This window comes from Danio rerio, chromosome 23 (genome assembly GCF_052040795.2).
Source record: "Danio rerio strain M-AB ecotype USA chromosome 23, GRCz13ab, whole genome shotgun sequence".
Classification (NCBI taxonomy): domain Eukaryota; kingdom Metazoa; phylum Chordata; class Actinopteri; order Cypriniformes; family Danionidae; genus Danio; species Danio rerio.
The window spans coordinates 10035131-10058947 of NC_141043.1; the positions used below are offsets into that span (position 1 = coordinate 10035131).

Sequence of the window (23817 nt, forward strand, 5' to 3'; positions counted from 1 at the left end):
TTCAATTCACTTACCATGGCTACCGGTTTCTGCCAAAACACCAATTACAAATATTATTATAAATTATTATATTGTTATTATATTGTTATTATAAATATTTTAAAATGGAATTAGTGCATCAAAACAATCTTGCAGTAAATGTTTTGTTATTTAAATAGTGCAGTACATTATTTAAATTTATATTTTATTTGACTGAATCAACCTGAGAATATACAAAATTACATTAAACATGACATTTTTCCATAGTTTGTTGCAGGACGCTTATTATGCAACCTATTTAATGAGTATAAATAATGATGAGCTGATGTCCAGTCTTGAAAACATGACTTCAGGACGTGTCTGCGAAAATCAATGAGGTAGCAACATTTTCATCAACTATTCTTTGAAGTGTGGTGCAAATCTCTGTGTGTGTGGGTGTGTGTGTCTCCCTCAAGGTCTTCTACGAAATGCCACACATTCCTCAGGGAAAATCCCAGTAGCAGTGCAACACGGGGGTTGCGTTTTTCTCTTTACAATGTTAAATATTTCACACACTCGCCAACAAGTTGAGTCGTGCCTCCTGAGCCCCATGTTAATGAAGTCTTAGTAGGGGTCTCCTATGAGGCATTATAGGGTTTTATGGGGAACTTTGGCATTTTCACCTCGAGCAGGTGCTCTTTGGAAGAGCATAGTTTTGCATAGTTCCTCAAGCATAAAGCAATTACACAGGAAAGCAAGTAAAAACAATTTTTTTTTAAATAATAATAAAATTAAATCTAACCCTATTTTAGGCTTTACTATTATAATAAATCTAATATGGTATAAGAAATTGGAAAATGAGAATTTTGCTGCGCCATGGTAGCTCCTTCATGGAAAGCATAATGTATTATAGTGCCACCATCTTTATGCAGAGAAACGATACAAAGTGCATTTCACAAAGTTAAATATTAGGCTATACCACATTGCAATTAACTAAAATCGAAACAAGCCTTTAACTAGCACCTGTCAATAATTATAAAGTGCAATATTTTCCTCGTCTTTACCTGAATAGTCTGACTCGGATCCCCTGACACGGGCCCCCCAACCAGTTTGCAGTACAGGTCCTGGATAGGCTGCTCGTTCTCGTCCACTCCGCAGGTTGCTGTGGCTGTGATTTTCGTCCCCTCCGCTAGATTAAAGTACGGTGGGTGCAAGCTGAATCCGTTCACGCCGTTGACGGGCAACTCTTGCGCTGTTAAAGTTCCGGTGAGCAGTAGAAGAGGCAGAAACACGAGCACCGGTGTGCGCGACGCTCGTCCTGATGGTCCCCTCGCCATCTTCACCTGTGCCGCACACTCAACACTCTAAAAACCTCTCAAAATGTCCACTTAGAGCTGAAATTCACGAACATCTGGAGAAATTCAATATGAGAAAAGTTGTTCCAGTTTCTTTTCAGTGTGCAGTACACAGTAGTAAGTAGAAATGCGGCTCGGTGGGCACCTTCTCTTTCGCTCTCTGCCTCTGTGCTGAGCTCAGTTCATAGAGGGCAGTGCACTGAGTGTGCGTATGTGTGTGTGCGTGTTTGGTGTTGAGTGAGGGCAGTGCAATGGCTTGTGCAGTCCTGTCTCTCATACTCAGCACCAACGAATAGGTGATCTGTCATTAATAGGGACCCCGTTTCAGCGCCTTTATACTGCATCGTTTTGTCGTTAAAATACCTGAGGTGAAAATTATTTAATTTACTCACCTTTTGTGGCCGTATTGTCTTCAATTATTCTGTAGGACAAAGATTTTGGCTTTAGTAATGTTTTTTCCCACAGAAACGATACAATGTTAAAGTGGTACTAATTACTTTTTAGTCTAACAATTGTGCACTACTTTAGGTGTGGAAATTACCTTATACTTTTTTTCTGCCTTAAGACATTTGTTGTCATGAGAGAAAATATAGTTTATTTACAAACCTAAATTCACAGCAAGCACAAAAACCAACAATGATATTTGACTAGGCTTTTTTCAGTTCTACACAAAGTTTATCTAGTTTTCTGTTTTGTAAGTAACTGTAATATGCAACAACTTTTCCTGCTTGTTTAAAAAAAATCATAACTGTAACACGAGGCAATTCAATCATATCTTATGTTAAAACAGCTGCCGAAACATTATTTATCAGCATGTGGATCTTTTTAGATTCTCTGAAGACATAAAAATAAAAAGTAAAACAGGAAATAGGTTATGACCGTTGTTACTGTTTACGTCCATCAAAATGGTCTATACATACAGATTAATCGAAGTTGAAAGCAATGCGTTTGCTCCTTTTGTACTTTTTGTCTTATTAGTTCAGTAAAATCACTGTCCATTAAGACTATCTCTTTTTCTCCCATTTGTTCAAAATATTGACAGTACTTCCATCACAGAAATGTAAGGCTCTGCCATCTTGATCTCTTTCCTTAAAGAGCTCATTTTCACATTGAGTGTGATTCAACGTAATTACACAAATTTTAATTCAGCAAATAATTTGTTAAAAGTGAATTAATTAATCTAAAAACTTGAGTTACATTTTTAAAAAGTAACTTAAATATTATTGCTTAATATTGTAAATTAATGAAATACGTTACTGTTAATTAGAAAAGTAATATTAGTACGTAACTCGCATTACCTGTAATGCATTACATCCAACACTGATGTCGACAGTTATAATTTCACACAAATGCTCAGCTGTTTCATCCCAAATTTGGAAAAAGACAAACTAACTTTGGGTTAAAATTCAACCCAGCAGTATAATTTAATCAAATTTGGACTGAAACATCCTAGCAATTTTGGACTGTTAATTAAGTAAATAACATTTAATTAATAAACAAATAAAAACATTGTCAAAGCAAAGTTATTGCCAATGGTTCCTGACAATAGGGTATTACTGAGGTAATATGAAGCAAAATATTTGGTCTGTGCACGAAAATGTACTACATATGTCGAACTTTTGCATACAAACTCACTGCTTATAGTTTATAAATAAAATAAATCATGTATATTATTAATAAATATAAATAAATAAATATATTTATTTATTTATTTATTTATTTTGTTTAAATATTTCCCAAACAATGTTTAACAGAGCAAGGAATTTTTAATAATGTTTTTTCTTCTATAGAAAGTCTTGTTTGTTTTATTTCAGCTAGAATAAAATTTTAGTTTTAAAAGATCATTTTAAGGTCAAAATTATTAGCCCCTTTCAGCTACACAATAACTTGCCTTATTACCCTAACCTGCCTTAGTTAACCTAATTAACCTAGTTAAACCTTTAAATGTCACTTAAAGCTGTTTAGAAGTGTCTTGAAAAATATCTAGTAAAATATTATTTACTGTCATCCTGGCAAAGATAAAATAAATCAGTTATTAGAAATAAGTAATTAAAACTATTGTTTAGAAAAGTGTGTAAAAAAACCTTCTCTCCGTTAAACAGAAACTGGGGGGAAAATAAACAGGAGAGCCAATAATTTAGGGGGGCTAATATTTCTGACTTCAACTGTGTATAAACTTGTAAACAGTGAGTATATGCACTGTGTAAGTTTTAATACTCACACAGTGAGTATTGAATGTATATCTCCATAAACATTTACATTCTAAAGATATTAGCGCCATATTCAAGGTGCTCTGATGGTTAGGATGAAAAGTCTAAAAATAGGCCGACTATCCCCTGTGAAATGATCCAGTAGCCACCTAGACATCCAATGAGCTGTCCGTTGCACCACGGAGCCATAAAACGCCACCTTTCAAGAAAAAAAATCTGGATACAATGCTTCCAACAACAGTCTCTAAGACAGTGAGGGATTAATCTACCCTTAATCATGTGTTTTTTGGAACCTTTACATTACATCCAATCCCAGCACTTACTGTAGCTGTAATAGCTGAGTCGCAGCATCAAACAGAACGACAAAGCATAATGCGTTGGACAGGCTCCTGAAATTCTTTAAAGAGCCACGTGTTGTTTTGCAAGGACATGGTAGAAAAAGCCCACAAATTCCAACTCTGGTGGGACTCGAACCCACAACTTTTGAATGCCTCCGTTTCAAGCCTAGACGCCCAATGCACTGTCCATTGCACCACAAAAGGTGTTGTTTTGAGGCCCCATTGTAGGGTGCAGCCCATTTTAGTCTTCAACCGCAACAAAGGTACAAAACTTCAGCCGTCAAAACAGTCTCAGATGGGTTTCAGTACAAGAACCACCTGCGGAGTTGGCAAAGAGGCACTGCTGAGATTCAAACACAGGGTTTCCTATTTACTAAACAGGTGCTTTAACCAAGACAGGATCATTTCCATGACCTGTTGGCCCCTGCTGGTAGATACCATAACTATACTCTGGTATCAGCATTGTCGTATAATATCTTTCTCCTGTGACATCTATTTGTACTTTATTAAAGTGAAAACACTTCTGCTTCTTCTCTTCAGTTCTGTGGTTGAGTCTTTCAGTTATTTTAATGCATATATTTGTACTTTTGTATCTTAAGAGTTGCATAGGTTAAACATGTTCAGTCAGTGCAGTACAGGTTGTCACAACAGACATCTGTAATAGTGACAGGATAGTACACTGTGAGATTTCCTAGTAAAGCTCGTTCACATTCCTCCACACCTCACAGAGTCCCGGACAGGCTTTCATTTTTCCAGTCTAAAAGACCTGAGCTTTAATTAAATGGCAGCATACCAGAGAACAAAGCTAGAGAGAGCGGAGCAGAGGAAAATAGGAGCAGGTGTTTTCTTCACCTCAGACTTTTAAAAAAGGACAGAAATATTTTGGATATGATTAATAAAATATTTTCAGTTGTGTTTTGAACATGAACAAACGTCTTTTGGGTTTGGAGGGTCACAACTAAGTAACAAAGTTATTACTATTTACGAGTGAGCCATCACTTCAAAAAGCGAAATCACTCAGAAATGACAAATTCGTCATTATTAACTTACTTGTGTTGTTTGATTTTAGGTTGCCTTTTAAAATCTGGCAGGGGCAACTGATGAAAATTAGCCCTTGAGGTTAACTCTGGCTTATTTACAGTTTTACTCTTTATTTATAAGCATTGTCCCTGGTAAATAAATTCTAATTAAAATTCAAACTCTCGTTTCATTTCAAACCCATAAGAAATCGATGTTTGGAATGCAAATACAGATTTATTATAATCTGTTTGATACAAATTCTATTTGTACTCAAATTTTTTCATATTTTTTGCCACTGAATTCTTAAAGGTCTCATGATTTTTTTTTTGTTTTTATGTATGAAATCATCTCAATTAAAAAAAGGAAGAGAGGGTGGGACGTAGAGTAGCTCCTCTCCTTTAAAAAAAAACAGCTAATAGCGATTCATTTTTATCACAGCTCTGCCAGTGAGATTGGTTAAGCTTAAGCACATTAAATGAAAAGTAAAAGACTGTTTCTCAATATGCTTTCTTCAGCAATCTTGCATCCTCGTAGTCTCGTGTAACATGTAACTGCCAAAGTTCAGTTACAAAACTTAAGACCGCAAGAACGGAGGATGCGTGAAAGTTCACAAATGTGTTCTTGGAATCAAGGACGCACAGTTGCGGTAAAGTCTAGATCGGATATGCGGCCGGCCGGAGTATGATATGCACATCAATGTAGCAGCATTTTTTTTATGACACTGTATAACAATAATTAATAATTTTACAGTACTGTGACAGTTGAGTTTAGGGTTGGGATGGGGGTAGGCGTTAAAAAATACAATTTATTGGGTAATATAATAGATAGCAGAAATAATACTCGGTACAACTACTGTTTTTATGTTACTGTGATGACTGGGATTAGGGTTAGGGTGGAGGTAGATGTTAATAAAATACAATAAATGGGAAATTTAATAAATAATATAAATAATTTTCATTAACTTCCGGCCGCAACCATATCCAGTGTAGCAACAACCCACAGATCCAGACTTTAACACTGAACTCGCTCTAGAAGTCCCAAAAATGTTTAAATAATTTTCAGTTAAAAACACGTGAAAGTCATGAGACCATCAGGAAAAACCTGGCATCTCATTCCTCACAGGACGCTTTCTGTGTTCTTGCAGTCTCCCTAGTTCGTTCTTCCGAGGGGACCTGGCAAGAACGGTCTTCACAAGAACACAAGTCCGTTCTCAGCATTCTTGGAATTGAGAAACAGCCAAAGATAATCATCTTGAAGGGGGTGGGGCATGTCATATATACTAGAGAGCATTTGATTGGACAAGATTTTTTTTTTTTTTTTTTTAAGATTTATCTTCTTTATTTATTCTTTATTAGACAGTAATGAGACAGGAAGTGAAGCTCGAGTAGGGTCGGGAAATCCAGGATTTGAATTTGGGACGCCCTGAAGTGCTACCGCACCATATTTCCGCACGCAAACCACTACTATATTGTGCTGACACAATTGGCTGGTCAAGATTTGATGAGAAACTAAAGTAAAAGGTGACGTGAAATAGTTGATCCATTTAGGGGAAAGTGACAAACCGCAAGCTTTGAATTTTATAGAAGTTTTATATATTCTAATCTTGAATTTTGTCACTGTTTTGGGGTAAAGTGTGATGTGCGCATCAATATAGCAGCATTTTTTTATGACACTGTATATCAATAATTAACAATTTTACAGTACTGTGACGGTTGGGTTTAGGGTTGGGGTGCTGGTAAGCGTAAAAAATAAAACGTATTGGGTAATAGCATAACTAATACTTGGTACAACTACTGTTTTTACATAACTTTGACGATTGGGTTAAGGGTTAGGGTGGGGTAGATGTTGATAAAATACAATAAATGGGAAACTTAATAAATAATATAAATAATTTTCGTTAATTTCTCGTCATAACCACATCTAATCTAGCAACAACCCTGTTTTGGAGCACACTAGCTAGGCTAATAGATTTCCTTAAAACTAACCGACTGAAACTAATATATAGCTAGAAGGTCGCTGGGTTGCTGGTTCGAGCCTTGGCTCAGTTGGCGTTTCTGTGTGGAGCTTGCATGTTCTCCCTGCGTTCGCGTGGGTTTCCACTGGGTGCTCGGATTTCCCCCACAGTCCAAAGACATGCAGTACAGGTGAATTGGGTAGGCTAAATTGTCCGTAGTGTATGAGTGTGTGTGTGAATGTGTTTGTGGATGTTTCCCAGAGGGGTTGCGGCTGGAAGGGCATCTGCTGCGTAAAAACTTGCTGGATGAGTTGGCGATTCATTATGCTTTGGCGACCCCGGATTAATAAAGGGACTAAACCAACAAGAAAATGAATTAATGAGTGAATTAAACTAATATATTAAAAAAACTTGATTTTAATTTCATGGGAACTTCACAGTCGCCCAACCTAAGTATGTTTCTTCTGTTGAACACAAAAGATATTCTGAAGAATGTTGGAAAAAAACAGCCATTGACACAGCCATAGTATTCCATGCCTACTATGTATGTCTGCAGGTTTCTAACATTCTTCAGAATATCTTTGTTTGTGTTCAACAGAAGAAAGAAATGAATACACATTAAAAACTGCTTGAGAGTGATTAAATGATAAAGAAATTTACATCTTTGGCCCTTAAAGATAATTCTTACAGGAATGGAAGGACACGAGGGTGAGTAAACGATGGCAAGTTTTTCACTTTAACCCCCGTCACCTTCAATGACTGAAGCTCAAGGCTGACACTGATATTTTCATCTGTCCTACACATGTTGACCTCTGAACTTTGCTCTCACAGGATTATCACAGCAAACTGCCAGGGGTCAGACCAGTGTTTGACTTCGGGAGTCTATAGACCTCCTGCTAATGCAAGCCAACTCTCATTCATTCCCAAACAACAACGCATTCCACACAGCAGACAGAAACACATGAAGAGGGATGACCAATCTCACAACTGAAGGATGAAGGAAATGCCATCCAGCTGTCACATACTTCCTTTATTGTCACCAGAGTCAACTCGTAGGACAAGAGATGATGGAGGGGGGTTGCTTCTTTTTGTCTGAAGTGGTCGTGCCAGTGTATTAGTCTCTAGTCCTCTTGCCCAGGGCTTTAGTGATGTTCTGGTTGGCTGAGATCTCTTTTTTTAAAGACTGAGGATGAGGTGGAAATGCCTGATTGCACCCTATTTGACCGGGTCAGCCACGACACTAAGGCCATTATAGTTGCTTTTCACATTTCCGGGATTCGCAGCAAAAGGAATCGTCATGATTCCATCCAAAGATGCCAATTAAATTTTTGCACAAAACTTAAATACTCCACAAAATGTTTCTGAAAAAAGCACCGTTTCTATCCAACGAGTCAAAGAAAATAAACTCACTTTCATCTGACAGCAAATGTTAAAAAGAAATGTTATTTTTCTGCAGTAAGAAAAGCCAACGTGGGCTGACACACAAGTCTCAAGTTCTAGAGGTAATAATACTGAACATACCTGTCAACATTGGGATGTAAATATATGGGATGCCTACAGTGGTGATTTGGATGGAAACACAGATATTGCATAAATTTTTGTCACACACAGAACAAAGTCACGTATGAGAATGGCTTGTCCTTTTTTTTATAAATAATTAGCTTAGATTCACTGACCTTTGACATGTACAGTAACTAGATTAATGGGATTATTATTCTTTCTAAAAATTATTTTTAGTACTGCTTACCTTCTAAATGTTATATCAACCTTTATCACTTGATCAATAAAAAGGCAGACAGGTGCAGTGTTAAATCTATTAAAACTGATAAACGTGTATAAAAGTTTAGAAACATTTTATAAACGTCACACATTACATTACTCATTTTATTACACTTAAATATTTAAATATTTTAAATAAAAAATTAAGCATTAACTTAAGCAGCTGTTTTGTCACGCTGTCTCTGTTTCACTGATGGTTGCTTCTTTTTAAATATATACACTCATATTTGCTATAACTTTGCATGAGCAGATCAAATTCAGCCGGAGAAAGAAATGGTGATCTCTTTTTTTAAAATGTTGCCATGGTCACTCGTAATATCTGCGCTCCATTGATAATGCCTTTTTATAGTCACGATTAGCGCGCTTATCTCTGAGTTGGTCTACTCAAAGTTGATTGATCTAACTCAGATCAGCTATTCTGAAACCGAAAACTCTTGAGTTTTTAATCTCTCGGTAAATCAACTCAGAGTTCAAGTTTAAACTCGGAGTTGTTTGAACCTCCTTACTGAAACAGGCCCCTGATGAATAAATGTCAGTATTTGATGACAATATGACGTTGGATTTTGGTTACTTTCCAACACAACCTAAAATTATTCAAATATCAACAGAACTTGGTGTTGTATCAAATTAACGTTGTCCTTAGATGTTGCTAGACATTGAATTTTGGTCACCTGACATCACAACCTAAATCTAACTTAATATTAACATCATATGATGTTGTGCGCCTGCTGGACAATAACGAAAGCCACTACAGAATGTTACATTCACACACATCCACAGCTTTTGTAAATGCATCAGCTTTTCACAGTGTAATACTTAATACTCACTACTCTTGAGTACTTTAGGGCTACTTTTTACTCATACTTTTACTCTACTTGAACTATATTTTATCCAAGTAAAAGTACTTTTACTTAAGTATGATTTTTCAGTACTATTTCCACCGCTGGATATCTAGGAACCTATCTCACTCACTTTTTATTCACTGTATGTTTTAAATATTGATCAGAGTTACTATGTATAGTAATTTTGATCCACTTTTTGTGGAATTACAGAGGGGTCACTTTAAAAATGCACAGATCTTTAATGAAAGTATTCAATTACTTTCAGAACTGTTTATACTAATTTAAGATAAAACATGCGAAAACAAACATTCACATATTATTATGTAAATTCAATTCAACTCACGTTTATTTGTATAGCACTTTTACAATGTAGATTGTGTCAAAGCAGCTTCACATAAAAGAGGATAGTAAATTGAAACAGTGTAGTTCAGTTTTCAAAGTTTAAGTTCAGTTCAGTTTAGCTCAGTTCAGTGTGGTTTAATGCGCAGCTCCACAGATACCGAACTATGTGAAGTTTAAATTTTAAACTAATTTCGAGAGGTGCATAGGCTCATGATTGACCCAGCTGGTCCACATTAGCTAATCATGATCCTCCAATCAAAGGATCCCAAGTCACTATATATATCCTCATTTTCTTTCTACAACTATCTTTGTCTGGAAGAAACCCCCCTCCTACCCTTCTTCCTCCTTTATCCAGAATGGGCGGCGCGGTGGCTCAGGCCCCGTTTACACTAATGCGTTTTAGTTTGAAAACGCATAAGTTTTGCTACGGTTACGCCAACCGTCCACACTACGCCGGAGTTCTCGAGCGCCGAAAACGGAGCCTTTCGAAAACGGAGCGTTTCGAAAACGCTGGAGAAGCCGTTTTCATTTTGAAACGCAGCTGCTCCGTCAGTGTGGATGATGGAAAACGGAGACATCTGAAAACGGAGGCGGGGCTGCAGACGTTCGCCTCTCTGATTGGGGCTTTTCCTGAATATTAAGTAGCCTAACACACAGTTCAGTCCTGAATCTTCTCCGTGTAAGTTCAGACTTCGCAAGTTTGATCAAGGCTGCAGTCTCTTCTTCTCAGTTTGATATGGAAAAGCAGACTATACCGAGGACACGGGTAAATCTTCAAAGGGAACAGTGTACTTTATAACTTCATTCACATCACCCTGGCTTCGTTGTTTCACTTTCTCAACAATAAAATGTAAACATGATTTAAGGAACTGCCTATTTTCATTTTAATATTAGCAACTTAGACAGCAGACATGTTGAGGCGCCGTGCTGTATAAGATGAGCGTCATCTTCACTGTCTGGATATTTATAACAAAACGGAGCCGATAACAACACTGCCTCCTTTCAATTTCAGTGAAAATACGAAACATCCCCTCTCTTTTGCTGAGTATCAGTTTTAAGAATCGATAATGGCCATTTTAAAAGTATAACATACAATAAGTTTATACATTATAGGAAATAAAGGCAAGCGATAAGTCAATATACAGAATGTACGTGGTTACATTAATCATTAACTTATTTTTGCGCTCAGCCAAAACACGTTACCTGAGAACAAGTAATAGATTCCAATGACCAAAGTCAGGGAATATGTCGTTAGATAAAGACAACAAGATGAATGAAATATCCCGTTTAATAAATATAGTGAGATTAGATCCAGCGGGAGATGCTTGATGAGAAGTCCGACTAGCAGAGCTCTCATCTGGGTACATGGGCTGCAGCGCTTGCCCGAGAGCGTCTGTGTGGTCACGTGATGTGCGTTTTCAGCGTTTTGGTGTGGACGGAGAGCAGTTCAGAAACGCTGGGTAAAACGCGAGTGTGGACGCGGATCGTTTTCATTCTAAAACGCCGTTTTAAAACTAAAACGTACTAGTGTAAACGGGGCCTCAGTGACTAGCATTTTTGGCTCACAGCAAGCATACCAATGGTGTTGGGTCCTCGCTTAGCCATCTGGTATTTCTGTGTGGAGTTTGAATGTTCTCCCCGTGTCCGCGTGGGTTTCCCCCGGGTTCCCCGGTTTCCTCCCACCATCCAAATGTGCTTTATATTATTAAAATAAGCCTAAAACCTTTTATAATATCTCACTCTCAGGAAATTCGCCTTGGCCTCAGCAGCAGGAGAGTTTGAGATCGACCTGAGCTCAATCTCCCCTCGCCCTGCAAAAGGGGGGGGGGGAGCCCAGGGCTCGAGGATCCCTTGAGCTCAGGGCTCTCTCCCGGGACAGCATGCCTAACAAGCTATGTATAAACCATGAGCTAAGTGTGAACTCTTGAAGCAAGCTAGTGGCGACAGCGGCAAAGAAAAAACTTCACCAATTAGCGAAAGTGAAGAAACAAACCTTGAGAGAACCAGGCTCAGATGGGAGCGATCATTTCTCCACTGGCCAAAGGTCTTGTGCAGAGCTGCAGTCCAAGTGCCGGAGGCTGGAAGCTGAACATCAGCCAACTTGTCTGTTTAAACACCCAAATCCCAAAGTGGCTCCGTTACATAAATTGACTGATTCAGAGGTTGCATAGTAAGGGTGACGGTGTATGGCTTTAATGGAAAGGAAGGGAATGCAGACATTTTTATTTTAATTTCAAGGAGCTTTCGAGCCTAAATTAAACAAAAGCATAATTCTCTTGAACAGCTTTTGCAAATCACATTTGAGATTGGCTCAGTGTTAGCGTTACTAACACTTTATTATAGAAAGTTAAAAAATATGGGAGAAATACAGGAAAACGGGACGACAGCCAGACAGAATGGTAAAATATGGGAGAATTCAGACAGAAATGGGAGGGTCGAGAGGTATGTTCACTATGAGGATGGACATTGGCTGAGGGATTTAAGAATGACCAAAACAATCTGTCAAATGTTTTACAATGTGATCGTTGCACTGGTTTGTCCATTAATGTCATCCTATCACACCCATTTTTGTTCAAGCAATCAAGTGGTTTGTTTACTGAATTTAATCAGTAAATGTGTAAAACGTTTCTCCTTCTCAGTTGTGTGCATACGTTTTTTATGTGTATTTTCATCATTTATGCCCATCTTGCCATTTACATTCATTTCCATTTCATCCAAAATTCACATAAAAATAGTTTGATGGAAACAGATAGTAGAGTAAACTATATGTAGACAGTGATGAGAGTACCACAAATTTTTTTTTTATTTTTTGCCATTCTAATTTGCTCAAAAAAAAGAAAAAAAAAAACTCCATGATAGTGTTTTCACAGCTTTCAGAAAAAAATATGAGACAGATAACAGCAGTCAAAAGAGAGAAAAATGTCAAATTTATTGTTCCACCCTAATCACCTCGCATAAGCATTAACTAGTTATTTTGTAATTTGGTGCACAGATTTTATAATACAAGGTTTACCTTTATAAATGTACATACATTAAAAAATCCAAATATGAAAACTTTATTTAAGGATTTAATATGCCGTAGTAGACTGTTATACACATCTTCTTCTTGTGAAAAGGATCTATTCGTGTTTTTATTTTTCAAAATGAATGTTCGTCACTCATTTGTTCTTTCAGTGCCGAGCGTCTGTGAGATGGTGTGATAAAGTACAGAGAGAGTGTTGTTGTGTCTTAAACACAGCTCTGATGTGGCATCTTCATATACTTCAAATGCAGACGAGACCAGACAGGCCTGATCTAACTCTGACGGGACAGTTTGGGATCAATTGACTGCGTACACAAAAAAGGCTGAAAACTATATATTTAACATTGTATGAAGAAATTGGGAGTGATGCGTGTCCATGCTCTATATTGTTAGTGGTTTCTTACACCCACGTTTAAAAAGAATGGAATGTTTTATGCCTCAGAGTACAAAAATAAATTTGTAGAGTTTATAACAAATTCTGAGATGTAATAATGAGAAATACTTGCAATTGCAAGATATGGATACATTTTACTTATATGTATACTATATTCTTAAATATGTGAAAGACAACTGTGAGAAATAGCTGTAACCGAGGTATGAAATCCCTTTCATGAGATATAAACTTGCAATTGTGAGATTGGAAGACAGTTGAGAAAAATACCAATTATGAAAAATTGTCATAAATAGTCAATTAAAGGGCAGCTATGATGAAAATCTACTTTTGGAAGCTGTTTGGACAGAACTGTGTGTAGGTAAAGTGTATACACTGTCAAATTGGAGTAGAAACACAACAAGTATCTTTTTTTTTAATTTCTTGACAATAAAATAGGATCCAAAGTCCCGGTGATTTTGAGACACGTGACGTAGATTGACAGGTGCCATATTTTCATGATAAAATGCATACACATGTGCACAAAACAGTTATTGCTAAGAAACTGGGATTAAAATATTTGTTCCAGCTATCTGTGATTTTTAAAGTTTTGTTATGTTTTAAAGTTTTTTAAGTTTAAAACGTTTTTTAAACAGAGCATGTTTGTAATAAAGACAGTAAAATCACCATGTAATTCGACATCTGAGTCTGTCTGTCACTGTGCTGTTTATCCAACACAATCTCACAGCAATTCGTAACTTTTTGATTTAGTGGCTAATTAGTACAAATTCTTACCATTTAATTTGAACAATTCAGTAAGATTTGCTCATCAACCAATGACAGTTGGGTTTAGGGGTGGGGTCGGGTGCCACGCCTCCTTTTTAAAATCATACATTTTCGTACGACTGAACTCGTGCGGATTCATACGAATTAGCCACTAAACTTACAAAACGTAAAATACTTTTGTTTTCTTCGTGAGATCAGGCTGGTTTATCTGACTTAATGCATGATGAGAATCAGACATGCACGTCTCTTCAAGCGGAGGGAAGCAGCTCATTTTCATTCAAACTACTCAGACACCAAAATGGGCAGATTCTGGAGGCTATAATAAATTATCTGACGGGTATTTTGACATTCTGGAGACACCAAAGGCGAATCTTACATCTTGTAAAAGGCGTTAAATGTGCCATTTAAATCATAACTGAGACATGAAGTTGTTGTAAAATTGGTCAAAATTACCCTAAACCAGGGCTATTTAATTAGTTTGTCATGGGGGCCGGTTCATGAAAAGCATCCCAAACAAAGCGCCGGAGAGATATGACTTGCTATATGAGTGATGACACAACAGCATATAAGAGCCCATATGCTGTATATTTTTTCTCCCTAAGACACCCATGTTGGCTTTTTCTACATTAAAATGTTAATATATTGTATTTTGAAACTACATATTATTACTGCATATTGTCATATATTCTTACACTGTAAAAAAAAATAAAAAACCTAATTTTAAAGAAAATATCCCTAAATATTTTACAGTAATTTTTTTGTCATTTAAAAAAAATTGTAGAACTTAGTAAAATGACAAACAATCTCTCTAAATTCACAGTTTGACTTTCATTTTAGGTACTTTATCATTAAAGACAAATTACTGACATTTTTGTTTTTTATACATGGAAATTACAGTATTATTTATACAGTATTTTTTCTGTTATTTTAAATTGTATTCAAAAATCCGTAAAAATTATAAAACATATCTGTAAATTACAGCTTGACTGCTATTCTATGTACTATATAAGTAATGACAAATTACAGCAATTTTTTTATACAATAAAATTGCCGTATTATATACACAGTGTTTTTTCCTGTTTTTTATTATGTACATTTAAAATTACGTAAAATTAAAGTAATAAATTGTAATTACTTGCTCTGTAAAAAAAAAAAATAAAAATCGTAAAAAATGTCAAATGACTGGCAGCTATATATGGCTGCCAAACAAAAACCATAAAGTTATGGTAAAATTTCTTTGTTGAAATAAAGTGCAAAAAATAATAAATCTACAGATATTTTCATTAAAATGTTTACAGAAAAACACTGTTATTTTACAGACTTTTTCTAGATTATTATGATCAAATCCATTCAATAAAGTTACACACTAAGTGCGCTCACATGCACCTGTTCCGAATTTCTCTGATTGCACACACACAGTCGGAGGATCGTTATGAACTGATTACATGCACTTTAAAAGCAGCATAGACCAATTGCTTAGACTTGGTATACTGTTACTGTGAACATTATGACGCGTTTCTCTTCTTTTGCCTTGCTTTGTTTGTTAATTGTTTACGTTGCTGCCAGGACTGACCATTTGCCTGTTATTTGACCATGACTCTGGATTCCCTGCATAATGTTATATCTGTTTGCCCCTGTGTTGACTGTTGTTTGCCTGACTATCTCTGTGTAATAAACCTGCATTTGGATCTGCACTCCTTTGTCAACGTCCCCTTCACATTACAGTTTCATTTCATTTAAGATCCGTAACTGAATCATTCCATATAACTTAAACCTCTACATGTTTTACATAAACACTATTCAATAAAATGTAACAACTGTAATTTTAAAGTTGTAAGAATTTTAATCAGTTGTATCTCGTTTGTTGTTTTTTCCAAAAAATTTTAATTACATGATGAGCATGTTATTAAAGGTGTTTAATCATAATGATTTAGGGAAAATTCTTTTAAATAACATTGTCTTCTCTTGAACTTTAAGTGCAGTCACTTTATTGATGGTGTTTGATCATAATAATCTAGGTAAAGTCTATATAATAACAGTGTTTCTTTGTAAAACTCTTAGTGTGTAACTTTATTGAACGGATTTGATCATAATAATCTAGGAAAAGTCTGTAAAATAACAGTGTTTTTCTGTAAACATTTTAATGAAAATATCTGTAGATTTATAATTTTTTGCACTTTATTTCAACAAACCGTAATTTTATGGTTTTTGTTTGGCAGCCGTAGCTGCCAGTCATTTGACCTTTTTTTATTATTTTTTTTCTTACAGTGTACATAGTACATTAGAAATAACAAACCTGCATGTGGAAAAGACGTGATATAGAAACGGCTGCTGCTATAGTTAACCCTGTGTGCGTGTGTGCGTATTAGCCTCGGTGTACTTCAAACTTAAAACTAGCGCACAGGCAACTTGGCATTTTGCAGCGGTTTCGTTTCGTTCTGTGCAACAGAAATGTGGCTTAGAGAAGACTTTACGATTAATAAACTGTGATGAATTAAAGCGCAGTTAATAGTGAAATTGGCTAATTGTTGCATCCCTATTAACGATATCAGTGCATTGTACAAAAAACTTTTTCTACAAACATGTTTTCGGCTGCCCGCACCACTTGCTTATGATCACGCTCTGAGCCTTTAACTGCAGCTTGTGCTGTTATTGAACAGACGCACGTAACTTCAAAACTATAGCGGCCGTTTGTCGACTGAACTAAATTTTTTTTATTTCTTGGTCACTGTTTGGAGGGCCGGAACAAAGTGCCTCGGGCACTTTGTAATTTAACGGCTGTTATTTTATGGAAAATTTCTGTAATTTAACCTCTGTTATTCTACGGTAAATTCCCCTAATTTAACGTTTGTTATTCTACGGTAAATTTCTGTAATTTATCCTCTATTATTCTACGGTAAATTTCTGTAATTTATCCTCTGTTATTCTACAGTAAATTTCTGTAATTTATCCTCTGTTATTCTACGGTAAATTTCTGTAATTTATCCTCTGTTATTCTACGGTAAATTTCTGTAATTTAACCTCAGTTATTCTACAGTAAATTTCTGTAATTTATCCTCTGTTATTCTACGGTAAATTTCTGTAATTTAACTTCTGTTATGTAAGTATTGGTTAAGCTTAGTTCAAGTTAATATTAAAAACATTATTATAAAGTGTGACCAGTTTAGATAATTTTTTGTCACCTGTAAATTAATTTAAATATGGTTTTATATATTTATAACCTACATTTTACTCTTTTAACTCTACAATAGAAATGGGGTTTCTAAAAAAAGCCTGTTTCTAAATCTCCCAATTCATCTATATGGGATTTAAGCATACCATCACAAATGACAGTGAGACAGAGAGGAGCCTGTTGACGTTAAAAAGACAAAAGCACTCAGTGTTTATTCTCCCGCAACACACACACACACACACCTGCTGTATGTGTATGTGTCAGACTCCTCCATCCACACATTAATAATTACAGCATGACCTCAACACCTCTAATTCCTTATTAATACAAAAAAACAGACCCGACATCCACCAGCACTCAACCAATAAGGAGCAGAAAATCCTCCTGAACCCAAGCTCATATTAAAGGAAACAGCACAAGCCTGGACCTCAGCTTATTTCACCCCTAGCAAAGACACGAGCCAGCAGCGAGCCATTTCAGTTTCAACAACAAACTCGGTTCCAGTTGAAACAGTGTTTAAGTCCTAATCCTTGATTCACAATGGCATGATGGCTACTGATAAGACTTTCCAGCAGCCTAAGCCTTTCCACATATGTATTTTTAGCAAAGAGCGAATAGCTGGCTGCAAATGATGATCATAATCTGAACAAATATCCCCACAGGTATACGTATATAGGGTATATATAGCCTACAGGCCTATATTCATTTCTACCTTTATTGTGTTGGCTTCAATCCCAGAGAGGTTATTGTGTTAGCATGCTAGCAGCGTATCTGGCTGGATGGCGTGTTCGAACAGGTCTGTAGCATCGCGAAACTACTGATTTAACAAAGCAGTGCTTCCTCTCGCTCGCCCCTCAGTTTTGTTAAGCTCACATGCTTTGAAGTTCAGTCTGCCTGAAAGGAGAAAATCAGAGAGCGCTAACCGCCGATGAGGAACAAAAGGCCGGAGGTCTCGCCAAGAGAGCGTTGAAGCATTACAGACAGACAGACAACACTCAATATAGCCTTTATGATGAGATAGTGGATATGTGTGGTCAATGGGACGCGGAGTCTTACTAGCAAGCGCACACTGATTAGCAAGTGATTCGGAATTTGGACATTAGAGGATAATGTTTATAATATTTGAGGATTTTTGGGAGTCTGAGAGGAAGGAAAAAGAGGTTTTGTCCTTGTCTGAAAGCACAAAATAAAAACAATATGCTAAATCTTTAACTTTGCATCCATTTAGTGGTGAAATTGCTGCTTTAAAGGCAAATAATGGTATTAGCATCTGCATTTAAGACTGTTGGCATACATTTGAGTGAAATGCAGCAATATGAAGTGATAACAACAAGAAAAAGTGAGAGGGATCTGGATGCAGACCTGGTGCAGTGCAATCTAAGCTGCATCCAATGCTTTTTAATGGAGTCACCTAACCCCACCTCTAACCCTACCCGTCACAGTGACGTCACTCCCTTTTTTGAGTGCATTGTGTCTGACATTGCATCGCTGAGTGATACAATCTCAGCTTGCATCATAAAGGCTGCATCCAGATACTATTGGGAAAGGTCCTAAAAATATACTATAATTAGGGTTTTTTATTTATTTATTTAGTTTAAACTTCGATGCAGAACAGGCTTCCAAGGTACGAGGTTAAAAAAGTTACTTGATAGTACTCCAGACACTAGCATTAGCATGCTAGTGTTAACAGCTAAATTTCATTATGATTTAAAGGGCACCTATGTTGAAAGTCAACTATTTTAAGCTGTTTGGACAGAACTGTGAGTAGTTATAGTGTCTCCACAGTCATATTGAGGTAAAATAAACACAGTAAGTCTCTTTTTTTTTCCTGACATTAAAATGAGATCTAAATCCTTTCCATTTTGAGGCCCAACGCAACATGGCATAGGAGTGCGGTACTCCCCGCACACTGAATTGATTGACAGACACGTAGTAACATGTCAACAACACAGGATGTGCAGAAAGCAACTGGGATTAAAAGATCTGTTTAGCTCACTGTGATCATCTACGCCTCAAGAATGAGTTGCGGAACGCGTAGATAAATAGTGCTATTCGCAATTAGCCTAAAAAGACGCGTCAACATTTTGAGTTTACTCGTTTCATTCACGCATCAAATCCGCTTCATTCGCACGTCAAATTCACTTCAGAACAGACGTGGATTCGCGTCATAGGCAGAGCTTTTGTCTGCCTGGTGACTGTAGCTTTGTTGCTAAATGGCTAACATGGATTTTATTGAGAAAATAATTGTTTATGTGCTTTATGAAGGCTGAAAAACAGCGTCTATACATTTGGGGCTGTGTCCACTAGGTGCTTTCAGAAGTGCACCCAGCTCTGTGAGCTCATAAACTTCTCCAGAAACTTAACCTGGATGATGGAAGCTTTCAGCGGTGCTTCTGACTGAGCCGAGCCCAGTTTGATGAACTGTTGTCCGTGTAGGAAGGAGAATTTTCCCCTGGGACACCAACAACAGGCACTACGTCATAATCACGCCCCCACAAGGGCAAGCTCTTGATTGGTTAACGTGGCGCGAATGTCCGCTGAAGTTCTGTTTTTTCAATACCTCGCTCAATTCGCTGGTATTGCGTCATTTGCGCCTCGCCTTTCACACTTATCATGCCGCAGGATGTCTATTCTTTGCATTGGCTTAACATGTAAATCACTCGCGCTTGATGCTTCTTCCACGTCTGGTGTAAACGCAGCATTACAAGTTTAAAACATTTGGAAAAATAGTGCATGTTTATAATAAATACAGTAAAATCGTTGCGTAATTCATCACCACAGTTGCATAGTGTGAGTACAATTATAAAAGAAGACGCTTCAATCCTGGTTTGTTGACTTAAATCAAGTTTACTTTTTACATGAACATAACATATATCCATACAGCAGTGTATATTAACATGTATCCTGTCACATTTGTCATGCAAAAACAGTGCAAAGCTAAACGTATGCGTGTTTGCCAGTGAACTTTATAACAACATTGTATGTGACTCATCGTTGCAGAAAGGCTTGAATTAACGCCACAACAAATACATTAAATAACAGTTGGGAAAGTTCTTACTGTAGTAAGCGAGATCTGCTTCATTCTTGTCTGTGCTGTTTATCTACATGAAGACTACAGGCATGTGAGAAGAGTGGGCGGGGAGAACCGATTCATTTTCATAAAAGGCACAGGTAACAAAAAACAGCTACAATATCCAAACAGCTCAAGTTTTACAGATTTTAAAGGGTATAATGAATAATCTGATGGGTATTTTGAGCTGAAACTTTACAGACACATTCTGGAGACACAAAAGACTTATATTAAGATTTTTTATTAAGATCAAGATATTAAATCTTGAAAAAGGGGTAAAATATGTACCCTTTAAATTTTAGGCTCAACAAATTCTGTTTCAGCGACACTAAAATATAAGTTTCATTGGATCTACTAAATTTAATGAAGGTAACTGGTTGCAAACAATTTATATGGGTTGAGTTTAAACAAACAAATTAAGTCAAACATTACTACATTTAATTTGTTTAAATTCAGCCCATATAAATTGTTTGCAACCAGTTACCTTCATTAAATTTAGTAAATCCAATGGATCTTTTTCATCCAGTGACTTTTGTATGAGAAAAAATTACAAATGCATTACGTTTCCATGTTATATTTATTTTTACACAACACAATACCAAGTTTGTTGATTTTTCTTAAAACAATATTTAGTGGAAAAGGCCTGATGAAAACCTTTGTTGTCATTTTAAACAACTACAAATTCTGTGAAAAAAGTAGATTTTTATTTGAAATATGGTAGAAATGTTATCTGATGTATGTGTATCTCTCTATAATGAATCTAGCCATTATATGATTGAAACTGAGGAAAGGCCACTGGTGTTTTGTGACCTCTGCAATCGAATGGAGATAAATAAGACAAGCTGTGCTGCGAACAGAAAGAGATGGGAGATGGGAGACAGAGAACCTACCAAAACGTGAGTGAAAATAACAGCATGTCTTTCTGGTGAACAGCAGACTGCCGGCAGCTGTGAGATGGTGACTAAACTGAAGAGGAAGGCGACTGCAGCAGGTGAAATCACACATGACAGCTGTTACAAACACAGGACCAATAAATACACAGCATAAAAAATTGCACTGTCACTAATGCTCAAGTGGGCGACGCAGTGGCGCAGTAGATAGTGCTGTCGCCTCACAGCAAGAAGGTCGCTGGTTCAAACCTCGGCTCGGCTCAGTTGGCATTTCTGTGTGGAGTTTGCATGTTCTCCCTGCATTCGCGTGTGTTTCCTCCGGATGCTCCGGTTTCCTCCACAGTCCTAAGACATGTGGTACAGGTGAATTGAGTAGGCTAAATTGTCCCTAGTGTATGAGTGTGTGTATGAATGAGTGTGTGGATGTTTCCCAGAGATGTGTTGCGGCTGGAAGGGCATCCGCTGCGTAAAAATGTGCTGGATAAGTTGGCGGTTCATTCCGCTGTGGCAACCCTGGATTAATAAAAGAACTAATCCGACAAGAAAATGAACTATTGCTCAAGTGATAGACACTATGTTGCCAAAAACACTGAATGAACCTTAATAAAATATAAATATTATAGTAATAAAAAAATATATAAAACAAAAAATGTTAAATGTTAAAATTATCCATTAAACATAAAATTATAAAAAAAACTATTAAAGCACACAAAACTACATAAATATGGGATAAAATAAATATAAAAATTCTAAATATTAATAAATACTACACAAAATAAACTATTATAAGACTGCATTGAGATTTGCAGGTAAAATTCCGGTTAAAAATTTATCTTTTTTATTAATAAGGAAGGAAATTTCATTATAGATATATCATTAAAATTTCAAACATCAAAAACAGGGGATATTTAATTATTAAAGTAACTTTACTGTGAATATTTGATCTAAAGCTTGCAATACCTCAGGAGCTCATTTATTTTTTAAGTGATTAATTTATTGCCATTTTATCAGATAATTGTTTTGCACCAAAATTTATTTTAGTGTCTGATTAAAACATTAATTATTACCTTAGTAAATACATACCATTACAGCATAATAACATGGGTGTTTTGGCATGGCTCCCCCCAAATAATATAAACCAACATATTAAAATTAGATCTGTGACCTACGATTCAGTACATTATCTAGAGAAAAATGTTACCATGAACTACAAAACATCCCACTTAACAAAGAGCATTCCAATATGGTTCCCATTTGGTTCTCATGTGGTAATAGGGTATATGCGTAAGGACTTTTAATTTATCAGTTACCTGTGTTGAGCAATTCCGATGAACTGTGTGCCATTGCAAAATCTGCACAGTTAAAATCTGTTTTCTTTAATAATCAGCGATCTCCACTGGCTGAGTGATATCTGATAAAAAGTGGGTCTTAGATTGTACAAGAAGCACTGCATTACATTACCCCATTATATTCCCCCGCCATGTCTTTAAAATATCAACATTTATTTTACCCAAGCATATTCAACGGAGCTTCTGCTCTAGCCTGCTGATTCTGACGGACATGTGCGAGTAAACGGCTTTTTGTCTCGTTTTACGGTTGAGCGACTAAGTGATTGACAAAGTCTTTTTAACTGATTGTATTGTAATTACATTAAAACATCGATGGTGTAAAAGGAACCGTGTAAAATGGGAAAAACACACATTAACCATTCACCGGAAGTTTATCAGCATGGAAAGAAACACTAGATCTGCATATCCTCTATTCTAGGATGTTCTAGGAACAGGCACTGTATGTTTTTTTTTTGGTAACCAATAACTAACCTTTCCTTTTTTGTAATACCTAAAGTGAACCTAAAAGAGAATGTTCTACTGGGGCTGGGTAATATGGCAAAAATGCAGTCTCGATAATTATTTTCCATATTGAACGATAACGATATATATTTCAATGTAAGTTATTAATGCTTCCAGATTTAAAAGAGTACCACAGCAATGACTGAAGACAGAAAAAATAGAGGGTCCACTAAATGGCATTTTCAGTGGCTGAAAATTCAGCGCATCTCTAATGTCAACAACACACTTTTAGATTTCTATTGTTGCACCTTTCGGCTGAGTGATTGGGTCTTAGATCAATATGGAGTAAAAATCCAGAGCTTATCATTGTTTTTAACATAAATTTCATCACAATTCGATATTATATCTAATTCACCTGTACCGCATGTCTTTGGATTCATGGGGAAACCAAAGCACCCGGAGGAAACCCATGCAAACATGCCAACTCCACACAGAAATGCCAACTGACCCAGCCAGGGCTCGAAGCAGCGGCCTTCTTGCTGTGAGGCGATCGTGCTACTCACTGCACCCCCATAATGCCCAACTAACCAACATACTGGGAACAAACATTTTTTTTTTTTAGCTGGGATGCAACAACGACTAAAACATAAAATAAAGATAAAAGATTGTTTTTGAAAATACATGCGAGAACAGGACATGACAGCCTGATATTCTTCCGAACCGCATTATAGCATTTCAACATTTCAAACTCAAACATGGGTTCTCAGAAGCACATCTGTTTCTGAGATGTGTGAAACTCACACTTGGTCCTACACAGTTATTACTCTTCCACACAGGGACAAGAAGAGCTGTAATCTTCAAGACTCTAATAACGGAGCAACACGAGATTCCCATGCTTCAGCTGAGCCTTCTCAAGTGA

At 36.6% G+C, this 23817-nt stretch overlaps 1 protein-coding gene across 3 annotated transcripts in view; it reads right to left on the reverse strand.

Moving 5' to 3' along the window:
- lama5 (laminin, alpha 5) overlaps positions 1 to 1514 on the reverse strand; it is a 201838-nt gene extending 200324 nt beyond the window's left edge. For all 3 annotated transcript variants that reach the window (XM_087305121.1, NM_001039171.2, NM_001442039.1), the window contains 1 exon segment: positions 1023 to 1514. In XM_087305121.1, coding sequence (XP_087161247.1) covers positions 1023 to 1295 — 273 coding nt within the window. In that variant the 5' untranslated portion in view covers positions 1296 to 1514.
- Between the last annotated feature and the right edge of the window lie 22303 nt (positions 1515 to 23817).